This window comes from Ictidomys tridecemlineatus, chromosome 2 (assembly GCF_052094955.1).
Source record: "Ictidomys tridecemlineatus isolate mIctTri1 chromosome 2, mIctTri1.hap1, whole genome shotgun sequence".
Classification (NCBI taxonomy): Eukaryota; Metazoa; Chordata; class Mammalia; order Rodentia; family Sciuridae; genus Ictidomys; species Ictidomys tridecemlineatus.
In genome coordinates, this window is record NC_135478.1 from 223,287,614 (window position 1) to 223,306,727 (window position 19,114).

Consider the following 19,114-nt stretch of genomic DNA (forward strand, 5'->3'; position numbering starts at 1 on the left):
TTTTCATTCCTAGGGGTTCTATGTGGTCCTTTACTAAAGCTGACTAGTCCTTTTCATATGATCTCATTCTTTTCCTATGTGTTTTTTGAATCGTTTTATTCCTTTAAATAATTGCTAAATTCTTTACCCTCTTCTCAGTCCTAAAGTGGGTCTGCAATCCACGGGAGCCAGATTTTCTGTGATATTCTTTCTGAGTCTTGTTCATCCTGTAGATGTTCCTCTACACACACCTCCTCATACCCCCTGCAAGTCCAAGCACCGTGAGTTGAAAATGTATTCAATACAGCCTCACTTAGCCCTGCCCCACACAGCGAGTACAGGTCATTCACACTGATGGATGGCTGGCCAGCAGCTGTGGGGCCCCGCTGCTACCCAGATCACAAGAGCGTCACACCTCATGTTGCTAGTCCTGTTAGGGCTTGGACTAGAAGTGTCCCCCAGAAAGCTCACGTGTTACTCACTGCAGGGATGCCAAGAGGTAAGATGATTAGGTCATGAGAACTGCAGCCCCATCCATAGATGAATCCACTTGATGATTAGTAATTTGAATGGACGGTTGGGTGGCAGCTCTAGGCAGGTGGGGCATGGCTGGAGGAAGTAGGTCACTGGCATGTCCTGAGGATTACATTTTATCCCTGGCTCCTTGCTGTCTTGAGCAGTATCTGCTCCCTGACTGATATGAAGCGAGTAGATTTTCTCTACCACGCCCTACTGCCATGATGTTCTTCAGGCCCAGAACCATGGAGTCAGCCAATCAGAGACTGAAACATCTGAAACTCGGAGTCGGAAATAAAATTTTCCTCTTCCAAGTTGGCCGTGTCAGGTATTTTGTTCGTAACTAGGAAACGCTGGCTAACGCACCCTGGAAAGGATAACAATTAAAAATTTGAAATAAAGTGTCTATGAATGTAAATCACTTTTTTACCACTATAAATAAAAAATCCTAAATCAAACCACCTTAAGTAGGAGACTGTACGTGTTTTCTAGAGATTTGTGTTTTTGGATTTTGAGTTCAAATTTCTTAGGGTTTTCTCTTCAGGAATCCTATAATTCCAAGTCAATCCAGGGAAGATTTCTGTTTCACTTTAAATGATAGTGGCTTGGAAATACTTTTTTAAAAAACTTCTCGACTTGGGCGTTATACCCTAAAGTCAGTGTAAACTTTAAAGCCATTATTTAGTTCAGTAATTCCATGGCTTATTCTTGGGGACAGCATGTCTTATTTTTATTTTTCTTCCCAGAGGTCAGGAAAAGAAAGACAAATTTTCTAGTCAGTGCTCTTTGCTGACTAGTGAATCTTTATCTACTACCTGCTTCACTGAGACTTAAAGCAATTTTAGGGCTTGTGTGGTGCGGAGGTGGGGATGGTTCTGATTTTTTGCCTACAACCACTACTTGATTTCTAATGCTACCTGACCTTTAAATTCCAAATTCTTGCGTACAAAGATGGGCAAATATCTGCTGAATACTAATAGCTCAGCATGCTCGTAATAGCACTTCAGGTTTCCTCTTTCCTTTTCCCTTGACATCTGAAAGCTTCCTCTAACTTACTGGAAGCTCGGATATGTAATTTAGAGTGTGTATGGTACATTTTACCTAGCATTTCTGGGGGTCTGGAATGGGAAAACTCTCCAGGCTCTCACAGGAAATAGAACTTTTTAGGGATTATTGTTTCTGTCTCTTTACTAAATATTCTAAAATGCAATAGTATTGAGTGGTAAGAGTTTTGAAATAAATCATCTCATATCAGAAAGCTTGTAATAAAAATCTTATAGAAACTTACAATGAAAATTTGAGAGATGGTTGCCATTTTTAGAATGTTTTCATATATACAAAGCCATTATTAAAGATAACAGAATGGAGAGTATCAGTGTTTAGGAAAAAAAATATTAAAGGGCTTTGTGATGAGTGAAATTCATAGCTGCTTTGTTGGCATTTTACCTTCAAACTCTAGAGCCACACTTCACTGATGAAACTTGGCAACATTTTTCCAGCATAAGAAAAGCATCTTCTTTATATCAAGCACAGACTTTTATCATCTGCAAAGGTCAGATCAAGAGCAATGATAATGGCAAAAACAATGAGGAAAATCAAAACAAAGGGAAGCCAAGGAAGAGGAGGAGGGGCGGGTCAGACATTCCGGTTCTGAGCCAAGAAAACAATGTGAGGGAGACAGAGGCAGACCCAGCTCTGCAAACACGGAGCCTACACAGAGCTACTGGCCGGCCAGGTGGGCACTCAGGCTGAGCCTCCTGATCTGGCTTTGCCGAGCATTCAAAGTGAACTTCCAGAATCTCAAAATCTGTAGTCATAGTTAGCAGTATCCCCAAACCAACAAACCATGCTTACTTCCTAACTAGGTTAGGTTATCCACCTTGCAGATAATGGAGATGCTAGTCCATATTCAGATTTTAGATTTTCATTATTTTTTTTAAGAAGGGAGAGCCCTTCCCCAAAGTATTCAGAAAATGTGTAGACTTTCAAAATGACATATTCGTGAGGCTATTTTCTAAGTTTCTTTCAATAGAGTAAAAAAATAATCTCTCAAATACAAAGTACAAGTTATGCGATTCAATGGATTCTAAGGTCAGGAGTAGAGCTGATTGGTGACTTCAGTGACTGCTGGTGTCCATCATTGTACTAGGTGCTATTCATAGGGAGTCTTACTAAATGTCCATAAAAGCCATAAAAATCGAGTTTCCCTGCCTTTGAACTGAGAAGCCTGAGTTGAGTAAGACAGGACAGGTGGGTCAGTCCAGGTCACAACTAACGCATGAGGGACCAAGTTCCAAACCCTGCTGGCCATTCTGTACCCAAGCTCCTGACCTCCAGCATGGCACTTCTCAGCATATGCTTAATCCTCTAGTGATTAACAAGATGCTTATCCTCATAAGGAAGAACCAGGAAGACAATATTATTATATTTTCTGATTGTATCTTCTTGTATATTAGATGTACTAGCCATTTATGGTCATTAGGAATTAAAGTTATCAGATGCTGAAGTCTTTTATTTTGTAGTTTGCATTTTACAACACAGAAAATGCAGAGAAACTACATGAAAATGTCAAAATATGCAGTTTGATCATTCTGTTCTTCCTTCTAGTGTGGCCCAGGGCCAACTCGAGCTTTTAAAATCGTGTTGTATAATTCTGTTTGCAAATTGCTAACCATCTCACTTTGTCAAAATTCTAGTCTGCTTCTCTAATTTCCTGTGATCTTGTAAATTCCGTTAGGTTTACTGAAAGATACTCAAAAAAGTATCCACTATCTTTTCTTAAAAAAATATATCTTTAGTTGGAGGAGGACTCAATACCTGTATTTTGTTCATTTAGTTTTTGTTTTGTTTTATTGTGTGCTGGAGAGTGAACCTTGTATGGCACACATGCTAGGCAAGCACTCTCCCACTGAGTCACAACCCCAGCCCTCGACTATCTTTTTTGATATTTTTTTATTGTTGCATTTTAATTATTCAGAATTGTGGTTTTTGTTGTCACATGACTATAACATAATTGGATAAATTTTACTTCCCAGTACCTCTCTTCCTCCCTTCCCAAGACCCTTTTCTTCTACCCCAGTGATTTCCCTTCTACTGTCAATACTACCCTTTTCAGAAAAGAAAATTTTAATGCAGAAGTTACATTTAAGGTTTCTTTTTTCCTTTTTAGTTATACATAACAGTAGAATGTGTTTTGACATATCATATACACCTGGAGTGCAACTTCACATTCTTGTGGTTGTACATGATGTCGAGTTACACTGGTCACATATTCATGTGTGAACATAGGAAAGTCATGTCTGATTAATTCAACTGTCTTTCCTATTCCCATCCTGCTCCCTTCCCTTTGTTCTGCTTTGTCTAATCCAATGAACTTCTACTCTTCCTTACCCTGGCCTTATTGTGTGTTATCATCTAGGTATCAGAGAGAATATTTGGCCTTTGGTTTATTTTATTTAGCGAGATTGTCTCTAGTTCCATCCATTTACAGCAAATGCCATAATCTCATTTTCTTTATGCCTGAGTAATAGTCCATCATGTATATATAACATGTTTTCTTTATCTATTCATCTGTTGAAGGGTACCTAGGTTGGTTCCATAGCGTAGGTTTTGTGAATTGAGCTGCAAAAAAAATATTGATGTGGCTGCATCCATGTAGTATGCTAACTTAAAGTCCTTTGGGTATATACCTAGGAGTGGTGTAACTGGTCATATGGTAGTTTCATTCCAAGATTTCTGAGAAATCTCGACACTGTTTTCTGGAGTAATTGCACAAATTTGCAGTCCCACTAGCAATGGATGAGTGAACCATTTTACCCACATCCTCTCCAACATTTATTATTATTTGTATTTTTGAGAATTGCCATTCTGACTGGAGTGAGATAGAATCTTAGTGCAGTTTTAATTTGCATTTCCATAATTGCTAGAGATGGTAAAGATTTTTTTTCATATATTTGTTGACCATTTTATTTCTTCTTTTGTGAAATACCTGTTCAGTTTCTTTGTCTATTTATTGATTGGGTTATTTTGAGGGTTTTTTTTGGTGTTTAGTTTTTGAGTTCTTTGTATAACATGGAAATTAATGCTCCATCTGATGGGCAGATGGCAAAGATTTCTTCCCTTCTGTAGGCTCTCTCTTTACATTCTTGATTGTTTCCTTTGCTGTGGAAAAGATTTTCAGGTTGACACCATTCCATTTATTGATTTTTTTTTAATTTTAGTTCTTGCATTTTAGGAGTCTTATTGAGGAAGTCAGTTCCTAAGCTGACATGATGGAGAGTCAGGCCTCCATTTTTTTTTCAAGTAGATGAAGGATCTCTGGTCTAATGTCTAGATCCTTACTCCACTTTGAATTGAATTTTGTGTCAGGTTAGAGGGGTTCAATTTCATTCTACTACAATAAATTTCCAGTTTTCCCAATGCTGTTTGTTGAAGAGACTATCTTTTCTCCAGTGTCTGTCTGTGGTGCCTTTGTCTAGTATGAAATAACTGTTTGTGGTTTTATCTCTGTGTCTTCTATTCTGTTCCATTGGTCTTCATGTCTATTTTGGTGCCAATACCATGCTGTTTTTATTACTAGAGTTTAGTAGTATAATTTAGGATCCGGCATTAAGGTGTTTCCTGCTTCACTTTTTTCACTAAGGATTGCTTTGGCTATTCTTGCCCTCTTATTTTTCCCAATGAATTTCATTTTCATATTTCTATGAAGAATATCATTGTCATTTTCATAGGAATTACATTAAATCTGTATAGCCCTTTGGTAGTATGGCCATTTTGACAATGTTAATTCTGCTTAGCCAAGAGCATGGGCAATCTTTCCATCTTCTAAGGTCTTCTTCAATTTCTTTCTTTAGTGTTCTGTAAGTTTTCATTGTAGAAGTCTTTCACCTCTTTTGTCAGGTGATTTCCAAGTATTTATTTTTTGAGGCTTTGTGAATAGGATAGTTTTCATAATTTCTCTTTCAGTTGATTTATCATTGGTATATAGGAATGCAACATCTACTCTCTACATGTTAAGCAATTTGGGTATAAATATATTTTGCATATCATGTGAGTAGTATGAAGACAGAAAGGAAGACACACATAATTTGATTTGAAACTAGTTGATTTCTCTAACAAAAATATCTGTATTTTATAATAATATATGGAAGCTCATATATGATAAAGCATTCTAGCTGAAATATGCATATTTAAAACATTATAAACACTCTGGTCAACTAAATTATATATTTAAATAGATAAAATCAATGGATCTATTATATACCATTTTTAAAAAATTCTTTTAAATATGTCACCATAATTTGAAAATTATTTTACACTTATTTTGCATTTGGAAAACCAGATAATTACAGGGAGAGAAAAATCTTATGAATCTACTTTTTTTGAATAAATAAAAGTTTCTTAAGCATGAGGGAAACCTGAGCAGATGAGGCTTTTGGGTAAAGCCAGAGATGGATGGAAGTGGTCATGGAGAAGCTGACAGTCTGGGTTCGGATGGCTATGGGAAGATGGAGAGCTACTGACAAGGTAGAATTGATGTGTGTGATGGTGCATGGGGGGAGTGAGGACAGGAGCAAGAGGTGGGATGGCTCTTGTTGATTAACCCGCACAACTCTAGAGATGGAGAGATGGAGGGTAAGGCTTCCGAATGACTGCTGACATGGGGACAATGACGGAATACCACCAGGGAGCAGGAACTGTGCATCTTGAGTTTTTAATGTGTGAGGCATTTAAATGGAGAAGGTCAGAGAAACTTTGGTTACATTAGTCTGGAGCTTGGATGGAAGCTATAGACACAGGTATGATTAGCGATGTCCTCACATGGCTGATGGGTGAAGCCATGGGTTTGGATAAGGCACCTCGAGGCACCATCTATCAGGCAGGCAGAGCAAGCCCAGGGTGAGTTTGAGGAGCTTCCACACTTATATGTGAGAAAGAGAGACTGAAATGACAGTGCCACAAAAGTAGAAAGAAAACCCTAGACAGTGTACTACTTTGGGGCCAAAGACAGAGAAGTTATCAAGAAGAGAGAGTGGCCTTCTGAAGCTCCGCTGTCACCACCATTTCATTTGTTTGGGTGGAACAGCAGCAACACTGTTTTCAACAGAACTATGTTCGGGTTTCTGAAGCTTATCTTGTAGCAATCTTGGGGATAAAATAATGCATTGTTAGGTGTTTAATAAATGCCAGGAGGATTGCCTTACCTCAACAGTTTGTAACAGAAACAAGGGCGGTGATGAGGAGAAGGATGCCAGAGCTCTTGGATGTACGCCACATGCCGGAATCCTCTAAGCAATTACCTTATAGATATATTCTTACTGCGTTCACAGCATCTGCCTGGCTAGCATAGAATACTTTGCCCATTGTCCAGGTAAATAAATCAGGAACACAGCATCAGTTGATACAAGATCAAAAAGTTGACAGAGGCAACATTCTGAGCCTTGTATCTTATGCTCATCCAGTACAGGTAAACAGGAAATGTGATGCATGTGAGTAACTGAACTTGAAAAAGGGCAGCAAAATGTGTGATGTCATTTATCATTAAAATTAAGTGATGAAAAATTACCTTCAAGGTGTGGTTAAAAATGTATTATTGTTGTTGGTCTCCACTGCTGGTAAACCAGTGCTGGACAAGGGAGAGGTGAGGTCACTGTGCCCCATCTCAGCCCGCCCACATCTCAGACACCCCTTTTCTCTCCATCTGTTATTTGTGTCCTTCTTCTACAGTGTCCAGATGGTCCTCAATGATCTACCTGCTGAGCTGGGGTCAAACCTCTGGTGTCAAAGATCCATTGATTGATTTTATTAAGCCAAGCTGTTAGGGCAATCTTGGTTTAATAATTCCTTTGATCTCTGACACTGACGACCCACCTTTTATTCCTTCCTTCCTACCCTTCTTAGTTTTCCTCCTACCTCCTCCTCAGTTTTCTCCCTGCTCCCCTCGGATACCCAGATGTTTTCTGAAGCTGCAGCCCAGCTGTGGCTTTCTGTGCTCAGCGAGCCACACAGTTTCTTCAGGCAATTTTTTCTACCTCACAGCAAGACGCCCAACCTTTCTCCAGTCCCAGCCTCTCCCATGACTTCCAGATGTGAATATTAACTGTGGATTGAGCGTTTATCTTCGACACCCTAAAGGTACTTCAGGGGCTCTCTGGAGTCAAAACAGCCCCTCCCACCCTGGGCCCCTTTGGGTCCCACTCCTTTTAGACCTGAGGCTCCTCCTGTGTCTGTCCTGCTGACAGAGGCAGCTGGACTCTAAGCGCCATCCCAGATGTTTCTCGTACAGTTCCCATGTCTGGTGGTCAGGACCAGACCGTCCTGGTATCTTGCTGTCATCCCCTTCCGCTTCCCTGTCATATTCCAGATTTAGCCAGTCGTCAGGGAAGGTCCCTCTGCAGGTAGCTGAAGTGGGGCTCTGAGGGAGGGAAGGTGGATGCTGAGCATCCCTCACTCCAGGATGAAAATGCAGATTTGCTCGTGCACCTGGTCGGTCCCCTGACCAATACAGAGGCACCAGAAAGTCCTGAACTGAGGCAGATCATGTGGCGAAAAATGTATTATTGTTGTTGGTCCAGAATTAACAGACACTTTTCACCATACACGTCTCCCAGATAGCCCACAGATTGTTCTCCGATGAGTCAAGTGGAGATTTCTCATATGTGAATTTGATCTCAGCAAATCTTAAGGACACACTGGGATCCCCACTCTCATGAAGTGACTGTACTAGAGGGTAGAGAAGAACATGCTCAGGACACACACGTGCACATCAGTAAACAAATGCAACAAATTCAGATCATGACAACTTGGGGCAAATTCTACTGCAAGAAATAAGACGTTGAAGAAACAGAATGAGAGAATTGGTGGAATAATTTAAATAGAGTGTTCTGGGAAGACCCTTCTTGGAAAAGTGATCTTTGAGCAGACCTGACTCAGGAGAATGTCAGCTGTAAAAAGTACAAGGAATGTTCCCAGCAGGAAGGGCTAGGAACTCAGTTAGGAAATTGGCAAAGTAGCATGTGAAAACAGGGCAGAACCGTTTCTAGATGTGATGAATGTTTAAATTGTGTATCAAGGGGAAATCAAGCTTGTGTACAACTTCCCTATAAGTATTTGCTTTATTAGTATTGTTTTAATTTTTGCACCTATAGGATATTCTAATAATTGTTATGGTTTAGGATCTCTCTGTGTATAAATCTGGTTAAGAGGGATATGAATTTAAGCTTAAATGGCAGTCAGACATAAAAATATTTGTCTTTTAAGGCCACAATATTCAGCTTGGTTTAATAAATTAAATTATTCACATCAAGCATCCCATGCCTATGAGGGGTCTGGTACAACAAAGACCGAGAGATGTTCTTCAGTGACCTGGAAGTCATCACAACCCGAGAAAGAACGATTTCACTGACATTCCATGGGTATCGAGTGCAGTTACATTGGAATCAATTTAATCCAAATGAGGGTTCTTGGTTGACAGAAGAAGAGAGAGCATACACGACCACTGGTACCTACATTTTTAACAGTATTTTGTTTTTGTTTTTACTGTTTTAAAACTTATAAAAAGTTACAGTACAAGTATAAAGGCCACTGGTATAACCTTCACCCAGATAATTCTGTTCAAGTTTTCCTAATTCGCCAACAGCATCCTTTACAGAAAAAGACCCTCTCTGGGACATCTGTCCTGCCTCTCCAGCCTCTGTCCATCACAAGGCTGCCTCTGCAGCCCCTGCCAGTTAGAATCAGATCCTCAATTGCTTCTTGGCTTCACAGCTCATTCCTAAAGATCTCAAGTCAGTCATTAGTAGAAGGCCCCTCACTCTACATCTGTCTGGTATTTTTTCATGGTTGGACTCGGCCCTTGTATTTTGGCATCAGAGTCAAAAGGCCACATCTTAGTTTTCTCATTGCCTTCTATCTGGTCCTGTTCCCTGGGATGATCACTTGGATCACTTAATTGAGAAGCTGCTAGCCAGATTTCTTTACTGCAGAGTGACCACCAGCTCTTTCGAAATTAAAAATTATTTTTAAGGAGATTCTTTGAGAATTTGTTCCTTATTCAGCTTCCACCCACTCATTTGGGCACAACTGGTACTTCCTGCCTAGATTACTTATTAATATAATGGGTGAAAAATGGTGACTTTTTAATGCCAGTATTTCTTTGACATGTATTAGTTTCCAGAGTGCAACAGAAATGACTTTCTAATTCCCCCGTTGCTGCTCATTTTTGTGGAGGCGGGCTCGTGGATTCTTGAATGATTCACTGGGACATGACCTGAAGCTCTGTTTTCTTTCTTCCTTCCTCTTTCCATTTTTGATTGATAGTGAAAATGTATTTTGGATGCTCATTTTTTTTTTTTTTTGGCACTTAAATTGCCTGAATTGGGGCAACAGAAACAATTGCAGGGTTTTCTGCGTCATTCTGACATGGTCCTGACATTCTTTGGGCATGTCTTTGCTTTATGATATAATAAAGTATTGCAGACTCATTGTACTTTCCCTGACCCAGCCCCGAAATCAGTCTGTTTCAGTTAGATATTCATCACTGTAACCACAATAACTGACAAGAACTTAAAGGGGGAGAAGCTTACCTTGGCTCCTGGTATCAGAGGTCTCAGGACATAGAGGGCTGACTCCATTGCTCTGGGCCCAGAATGAGACAACAAGTCATGGAGGAAGGATGTGGCAGAGAGGAGCTGCTCCCCTCTTAGCAGCCAGGAAGCAGAGACACAGAGGGAGGAAGGGGCCCCAGGGAAGATATACCCTTCTAGGGCACAGCCCCATGACCCCCCTGCTCCAGCCACGTCATACCTGCCTACAGTTACCACCCAGGCCATTCAAACTAGGATGGGCTGATTAGGTTACAGATCCCATAATCTATTGACTTTACCTCTAAACTTTCCTGCATTAACACAGGAGTTTCAAGGGACACCCCCATAATCAAACCATAACAGTCCTATTTGAACGAGTCCTGGTTTTAATTAGTAGTGGAGACAATATCTGGGCTACAGTGTCATTGCTTCTGAGATGACCCTGTTCTCCAACTGTCCCAGGTAGCCATGCAGTAGCCACATTCACAATTCCACCAGCATTTATTTCTATCTACACACAGACAAAACCACAGTTGGATGAAACGCCACCCTAAGCCCTCAGAGCTCAATCAGTCTCAGCATGTTCCACGTTTGTACCTTCCTTCTCTGTCCCTGAGGCTGGCTCCTGCTCTACTCAGTGTATTTATTTGTCCAGCCACACTGGGTGGGTGTCCCGTGTGGGACAGCCCATGTGCTGGCTTCTGCCACTTCTGGCCCACTTCCCGGCTGGCCCTAACTCCCTGCTTGCTTGGACACCAGCCCCCAGGCAGGTCCTTTCCTGCCCTGATGAGTGGGGTTTCCATTGTGTTATTCAGGGAGGCTGAGTAAACAGTAGAGCTTAGTTAGTACACACTTTGTAGAGTCTTCCAAGACTGAATTGAAAGGAAGACACTACATGTTTTAAACCTTCTAACGGCATTCCACCAGCCTCTGACTGACTTCTGAAATGTCCCAACTCTAAAATGATTGCACAAGGAGAAACCTCGCATGCACATGATTTTAGACTTGTGAAGTTGCCAGCCGTGTGCCGGCTGTGTGTGTGTCCTGTTCCAGTGGATTCACATTATACTTTACAACAGTTTAGATTGGCATTCTAATGTCTAAACAAAGGTCGGCATGTTTCTCCCTGATGCATTTCTGAATTAAAATTTTAAAACCTTGAAAATGCATGGATTTCCTTTGTCAGCAAGAAGAACAATATACTGAGTGGACTTCAAATCGGATATGAAGTTTTTATCTGCTAAGTTTTGAAACAGAAATCTTCAAACATGACAGTAAAGTAACATAATTACAGTGATCCTGTGAAGAGGGAAGTTTTCCTGGTAGTGAGATGCAATTGAGACTGACAAGGTTACAATTCTTTATATGGTGGTGGTTGTAACACATTGTCAACTTTTAGAACCCTGTAGCAATAATCCACTTATAAACATTGTATTTTTATTCTGAATTTGTGGGTATAAATTTAAAGTTTTAAACCAAAATGTGGAAAATTTTTACCTCTGTGATCTGTATTATTTTTCTACTAACTTGACAATTTTAGTTAAATTTTACTTCATTTCCATTTTATATCTTTTCATTTCTGACCCTCAAAATCCCAGCTGCAAATTCGTAGTTCCAAATAGTCCTGCTATTAATCCACTAGGCAGGTTAAACCCTAAGCTTCAGAGAAGTGCCTACAAGAACCCCAGATAATAATATGTTAGTATTTTTACTGAAATTATATTTGTCCATAAAGGAAACAAAACAGAATATAAATAATATGTTTTCCTCTATTTCAAAAGGAGTTGGAGCCCCGGGAATTTTAGTCCAAAGACGGGAAGTCTTTAACTCATTGTTAACTATGAAGGAATTGCCCACATATGTCAGTTAATTTGTTTTGCAGGTCTGAGTAGAATTAACAATTTTGTATTAATATTTGAGTTCTAATTCCTAAAAACTGAGAAAATGAGAGCAGATTTGTTCATTTTCATCTAAATCAGTTATCTCTTGGTGCATTGAATTGCCTCAAGACTTAGAAGTCCAACCCAGTAAGCATTTGTTAACTCTTACTTTATTGGAGGAAGCCAGTGAGTCAGGAGCAGCTTAGCTGGGCAATTCTGTCTTGCAGTTACTAGAAAGGCTGCCACTAATGCCTCTCAGGGCTGCAATCTGAAGGTTGACCGAGATGGAACCTCCACCTCATCTGTCACCTGGCTGATAGTGGCCTGAATAACATTCATAAGAATCCCATTCAGTTTTCAGGGAACTCTATTGGAAGTACTACCACCAGCTTGCACTGAAAGGGACAGAGAAACAGAGGAGAATGTATTATTTACATTCTGTTTAGATGCCTTCCACATGAGTCCCTGTTCCTCAGATTGCTTGAGGGTTTCCTGACATAGGAACTGGCTCTCTTATAGTCAATGATCCCAAAACTAAAGTGCAACCTCGAATACCTTTTATTACTTGGCATTAGAAGCCAGCTAACACTGTGACTCTTCACTCTGACTTTGCAAAGGCCTGTTACACATGTCAGCATTGATTCCTTATGGGAGGGGACAAGGCAAGGCCCTAAGTACTATGAGGTATTTAAAGTACCATAGTTATAATATGAAGATTTTATGGCCATACTAGATGTTGTTTGCCAGGTTTCACCCTCTGGCTCACAAAGATTCATGTCTCTTCAGTGTGTAAAGTGCATTCATCTTCTCCAAGAGCCTTCTAAAATTACATTTTCTTAGAGCATCTGCCTAAAATCCAAATCAAGTCAGACCAAAATGAAGCTCCTAGGGAGTTCCAAGAGGACAGAAAGCTGTTTGGGTTCAGTGACTTGAATACAACTATTCAAGTTGGGTTCTCTAAAGACACGTGAACAGACACACACAAAGTGCACTACACCAGTAAGAAATGCAAAAAGAAACCAATTTGTACACTTGGATTCAAAAGAGGAAAATAAATGTCCTGGACCATCTCAGTTCTGAAATCAAGCCAGGCATATATTGGTTATTTCTTGATTAGGACTCAACCCTCCTCTTTCTCTGAAATGGTTTTCCATGACTCTTAGCTCTGCTCTTCATGTTCTTAGTTCTACTACTCTAAGACATCCTTCACACGTGTGTGTGTGTGTGTGTGTGTGTGTGTATGCAAGAATTAAGAAATTCCCAGTCAACATGTGTATACGTACACACACACACACACACACATACACACACATATATGCATATTCGTATATATCTTGCAGTCTGTGTGTGTAACTATAGTTTTCTGCACACAGAAGTTTGGGGCTCTCAAAGTCATTCAATTTTGAACCATCTCTGTTCCATTCAGTACAAGTTGGTGGTTGTACTACCAATAGAGTTCCCCTAAAAATGGAGAGGATTCTAATGAATGTTATTCAAATTTGCTCCATTAAATAAAAGGCCATATCTATCATATCATAAAGATAAACTAACTCTCCCCCTCCTTGGGCTTCTGGTCTATTAAGGTCTATTAAAATTATTAGAACTTCCATTGTTTAAAGTGTAGATGTGCTAGGTATACCGATAAGCTACTGAGAGGATTCTTTTGTATAAGTGGATTGCTTTCTGACATGCCACTAATGTCTTTCTGAGGTCTTAATGAATTTTATGAATTTTACAGTCATATCTTTCTACCATTGTTAGATAATGCTTTCCTGGTATTTAATCATTGATTGGGAATTTCTTGATTCTCGCATTGTTTGCTATCTGAATAGAGTGATTATAAAAATAACATTTAACATTAAGTCCATCAGGTTTTGGCTTCCTTAGATTTAGCATTTCTTCCTTAGTTTCTCTCTCTCTCTCTCTCTCTCTCTCTCTCTCTCTCTCTCTCTCTCTCTCTCTCTCTCTTCTCTTTTACTAAAAACACAAAGAAAATAACAGATAGTACCTTTAATACTCTGCCTGGAAATATCCTCAGATTGAATACATAATTTAGGAAATACATCTTTTTTCTTTCCATATTATCATAGACAACAATGTTGCTAAAGTTCTCCCCACAACATAGCACAGGTCAAATTTTCTCCCATTTGCAATAACAATTTTCTCGCCTTCCTTTAAGCTACTACTAAAAATCTCCTCAAGAATGATTAGGATTCTGACCAACAGTTCTTCTAAAATCCATCCAGCTAACTTGCATATCTCAGCCCTTACATTGCTACCACATTTTTAGGACTTTGATACAATTTTTTTCCAGTACTAAGCAACATACTCATTATTTCTTATTCCATAGCTAATCAACACCCCCCCCCAATAAATCTACAACCATGGTTGTCTTTTCTTACTCGTCATGGACCTCTTCATGGGGCTGCTCAATGGCATAGTGGTGATTTTCCAGAGGTAGCAATCATGGAGACAAAATTGGAAACCGGCCTCGGAAGTGTCACACATTGCCACTACATGTAATTTCCTGTTGTCCTCAGGGGATATCCCTAATTAAAGGTGGAAGGGGTCTACAAAATGTTGCAGATACTAGTTGGGCAAGAATACATGGAATCCATGTTAGAAACTTAAATAACAATACGAGAGAAAAGAACCCTATATTTATTTATTTATTTATTTTAATTTTTAAGAACCTTATATTTAATGAATACATAGTATTTTGTCCCATAATTATCTTCTCTGAGAATATACCTTGTGTAGGAAAATGAAAGGACTTGACAATTTCAAACTTGAAAATTATCAAGACCAAACAAAACATTGTTCTGGGAGACTTATAAAGCCTTGTTTTGTGAACTTAATTATGTCTAATTTGTAGTGATCAGTGTTTGTGCAGCTGCTTTGCTGAAGAAGCGCTGTTCCCCCAAATATATCAACTCTTTTTGGAATCTCACAAAGTTAGTGGGGACATTCAGAGACACCCAAGTCATCACAAGAGCAGAAACAAATGATAGTCTTGTTCTTTGAGGTTACTAAAGTTACAGCTGGATGTTTTCTCTCTACTAAGTTTAGACATTAAGCCCCATTCAACTTTGTCTTGATTAAACAATTGAAAATCATATGTGTACATACAACTATTCTAATCAGCATTTTCCTAAAAGGACTAAATCAATGCAAATTTTTTTTTTCAAAAAATGTGACTCAGAAGAAAATACCCACACACATGCATGCACACACAAAACATATATTGATATTGAAATGGAGCCTATGATTTTTAAAGTCAAGAAGTTAATTTAAATATAATCTTACTTTTATGTAGTATTGCATTGATGGAAAAGAATATATATCTTTGTGGTTAACCCTTAATGGAGATTCAAATAACAGAATTAGACTTTAAGTATTGCACTTGTTAGTTAAATGGGAAAAGAGGTTTCTATTATACTACACTATTACTCCTAGTTAAAGAGACTAGGACATTTTCAAAAATTTCTTAATGACCCATTTTTGTTTTTGTTGAAAATTCACTTTTATTTTTCTAATGGGATACGTTGTTCTAACCCATTCTGTACAAATGGGTTTTTTCCCCTACAAATATAATATTGGATGAAGTGAATTTATAAATAACTTCAGATTCAAAAGCAGACTAATTAGTACATTTTCAATTCTTCAAGCCTGCAAATTTGGTATTTTAGGGACCATTGAAAAAAGTGGAAACTTTGGGGACTTTCTGAAGACACTTAATGGAATCTAGCAAAATCATTCCCGATGGCCCACAAATTCTCTGTGTGATAGAATTATAACTTTTGTCTATTAAAAAAGCATAATTGTAATTGCGGAGCAGTATTACTTTAAAGTTATTTATCAATAAAACTCTTACTCTCTCAGCTCCCTTGTAACATCAACACTACTTACTGAGGTTTTCTTCTTTTCGTCTCAGTGTTCAGTCTCTTTTAATTTCAGTTCTGTGATCATTTATAAAAACCATTCTGCAGTAGTTAGCTTCTATACGATGGATATTCAAAACAGGATGCTGGTTGTTTGTCAGAATTTATGTCTCTATAATGTTCCTTTGCATTTTATAAATTGGGAAATCATTTGTGATGCAACTATCTCTTTGCATCAAGTTACACATTGACTCATAAAAGAAATCCACTTTATTGATTTATATTGCTTTCTGACGTATGAATGAAAGGCCCAGTCAACCCTGTTAAGAAAATGAGAGTCAATGCTGAAGGTAGAGGAGAAAGGAGGTGGATAGTTGAGAAAACCTGAAGTTTGGTGTCTTCTTCTCAGGTCAGGCTCAGGTGAGGACATGTAACAGTGACCTTGAAATGCCAGAGGGACAGAGAAATTGTCATAGTAAGAAAGACATCAAAAGAGAACTTTAGAATAATAGCTGATCCCAGAGACAGGTGTTCGCCATTATAGTCATTCCGAACTTCTTCCCCTGAAATCACCTCACACTCTCAAGGAGCTCACTCTTCTGTGACAGGCACCAGGAAGCAACATTCCAAGAAGCCCAGCATTTGGCTGCAACCGCTATGGCCAGGTAGCACACCCACGAGGATCTGAGTAATGCACGCCGGACACTGATGTTCACATTTCCATTTCTTCTGTTTCACAGGTTTTCTGAACCAGATGAATAACTCAAGTCACTCTGTTCTTCAGCCTTCATTCCAAGGATGCATGCAGCTTATCCAAGTGGACGACCAACTTGTAAATCTGTATGAAGTGGCACAAAGGAAGCCGGGAAGTTTTGCAAATGTCAGCATCGACATGTGCGCCATCATAGACAGGTAAGTCTGTTCATCCTGCCTCCAGTGGAACAAACTTTACCAAGGCATTCCTTGGTTGTACAGCAAGTGAAATGCCCAGAAAAAAAAAAGTTAAAAAAAAAATAAAGAATGAAAGAAAGAAAAACAAAATATGGGTGAACTAGGAATTGTCACTTGCAATGCCTATTAAGTATATTTGTGACATTGATATCATTGATAAGATAATTATATCTATGTGTGTGTGTGTGTGTGTGTGTGTTGTGTGAGAGAGAGAGAGAGAGAGAGAGAGAGAGAGAGAGAGAATCATAATGTCACTTTAGTGCATCAGTCTGCTTCAGAGAATATGAGCATCATGCAAATACTTTTGCAAGCAACATCTAGGTTATGGTAGATCTCTGACACTTCATTTGAACCTTTTCTCCTTATCTCGATCATGATTTGACTTCAGCATATTATCCCCTCCAAAGACTCTGCAAAGAAAAAAAAAAAGATAAAACATTACAAGATGTTTCTGGACAAATGGAGATTTATTAATACAAAATATTTCAAACAATTCCTTCTGTTTACAAGATGTGTGCATAGAAATATTACAATATCTAGTCTGTTTCAAATTTTTGCAAAACTTGAAAAGTGCTTTTCATAAAACCCTTAATTGAATTCTCACAATGTAGAAGAAACAACTTTCCTATGAGATATTCTGAGAGTATTGTATACACTACCTTAAAGTACTTCTAAAAATGCCATTCATTAAAACATTAAATGATTACATTTTGTGATGTTTTGTCTGTCAACAAATTACTACATCTAACTGTGAGTTAAAGTTAACCTAGTGACTTAAGATGACTTTTAAGCTATTTTCAAAATTTTTGAGCAAGGTCTATCTTATTGTGAAATATAATCCCATTAATTTTATATTATACAAAATAAAACTTCATTAAAATCTTCTTAAATTTTGAAATAAGATATGACTCTTTCCTCAGCTTCTCTAACCCCTAGGCAGACCTTGTCTCTAAAATACATTTAAGTTGAGATCTTTGGGGGGGCTGTCATTCACAGATAAATGAATCTCATAAATATATAAAACAGTACATTATGAGGTAAGTTTTCTTCCATGTATTCTTAATAAAACTGTGTTCATGTGAGTGGTAAATCACAATTTATTGTGGGCACAGAATTTAACTTTTTAAAGCCTAAATATATTTATAATAAGACAAAGATATAACATGGTATGTATTTCTATTATATGTATGAGAATAATGGTTCTAATATCCTACACAGTTTATGTTTAAATAGAATTGTGATCTATTTTAATAGAAACATACTCCTAATTTTTGAGTCATTATGTGTTTGTTAGGTATTATTTCTGCCTAAGGCAAGAAAAGATGAAAAAGAAATTTTTTCTGATATTAAAACATTTCTCTACATAGTTTAATAATTGTTTTCTATATAGGAAAATTTTATTTCTTCTTAATAGTTATACAATGCAATCAAGTATTTCAGTACCTAGTTTTGTTTTGTTTTTTTCCATGTCAGTAACTTTAATGACATAATAATTCCTGTGGATAACACTCAGGTCACCTCATTCAGCTTCACCTGCAGGCTAGATCTTGCATTGCTGTTTCAGTCAGAACATCGAATTATTGGCCATCACAATTAATTTTTTAATGGAGAAGGGCAGGTGCTGTTGAGATTTCAATGTCTTACTCTGATGGAGACAATAGGATCTAAATTGCCTCCCCCCGTAAAAAAAAAAAAAAAAGAGAGAGAGAGACTTTGGTAAATGACAAGAATAGAGGAGGGCACTCTTCTGGCAAAGAGACCAACACAGAGAACACGTGGCAAGGAGAATGCAAATTTTAATTTTTGGCAGATATAGTTCTCCCCCGCGCCCCAGATGAGTCAGTCCCAGTATCTACAGGGTCAAGTTTCTTGCGATGGTGGGGACAGGGGCATTTCTTTCTATCCTTTAGGAAGGGAACCTTGGAGATTAGCTGGGGGTAAATAGTCACATTGTCACAAATTTCCTAAGCCCATTAAGGAGATCATTTTGGGCTTGTCCTGTTATTTTAAGAGCAATAACTTTCACACATCACATACCAATAGGGACACTCAGAGCCTTGCTGAGCCTGTTGGTCATGTTCCCCTTCAGCTGCATCTCATCAGTGAGTCTGGAGGTTCAGCCTGTGCTCCTGCAGCAGTGGCCCTCAAGAGGATACCTCCTTATTAGCCGAAGCTTCCAGCTGCCCAATGTCCACTGCTTAATTTTAAAATTACACAATGAGGCACTAAAGAAGCCTGCTTTGACTCTTTCTTACTTTTCTTCTTTCAAATTGCAGCTTGATTGATTGAGGAATTATTTTTGAGGGGAAAAAATGCATGAGAA

At 38.6% G+C, this 19,114-nt stretch overlaps 1 protein-coding gene across 1 annotated transcript in view; it reads left to right on the top strand.

Annotated features, from left to right (window-relative positions):
* Cntnap2 (contactin associated protein 2) overlaps positions 1 to 19,114 on the top strand; it is a 1,898,037-nt gene that overhangs the window by 1,051,426 nt on the left and 827,497 nt on the right. Inside the window, exon 10 of the mRNA XM_005326627.5 lies at positions 16,581 to 16,752. Coding sequence (XP_005326684.2) covers positions 16,581 to 16,752 — 172 coding nt within the window. The remainder of the gene's footprint in view (positions 1 to 16,580; positions 16,753 to 19,114) is intronic.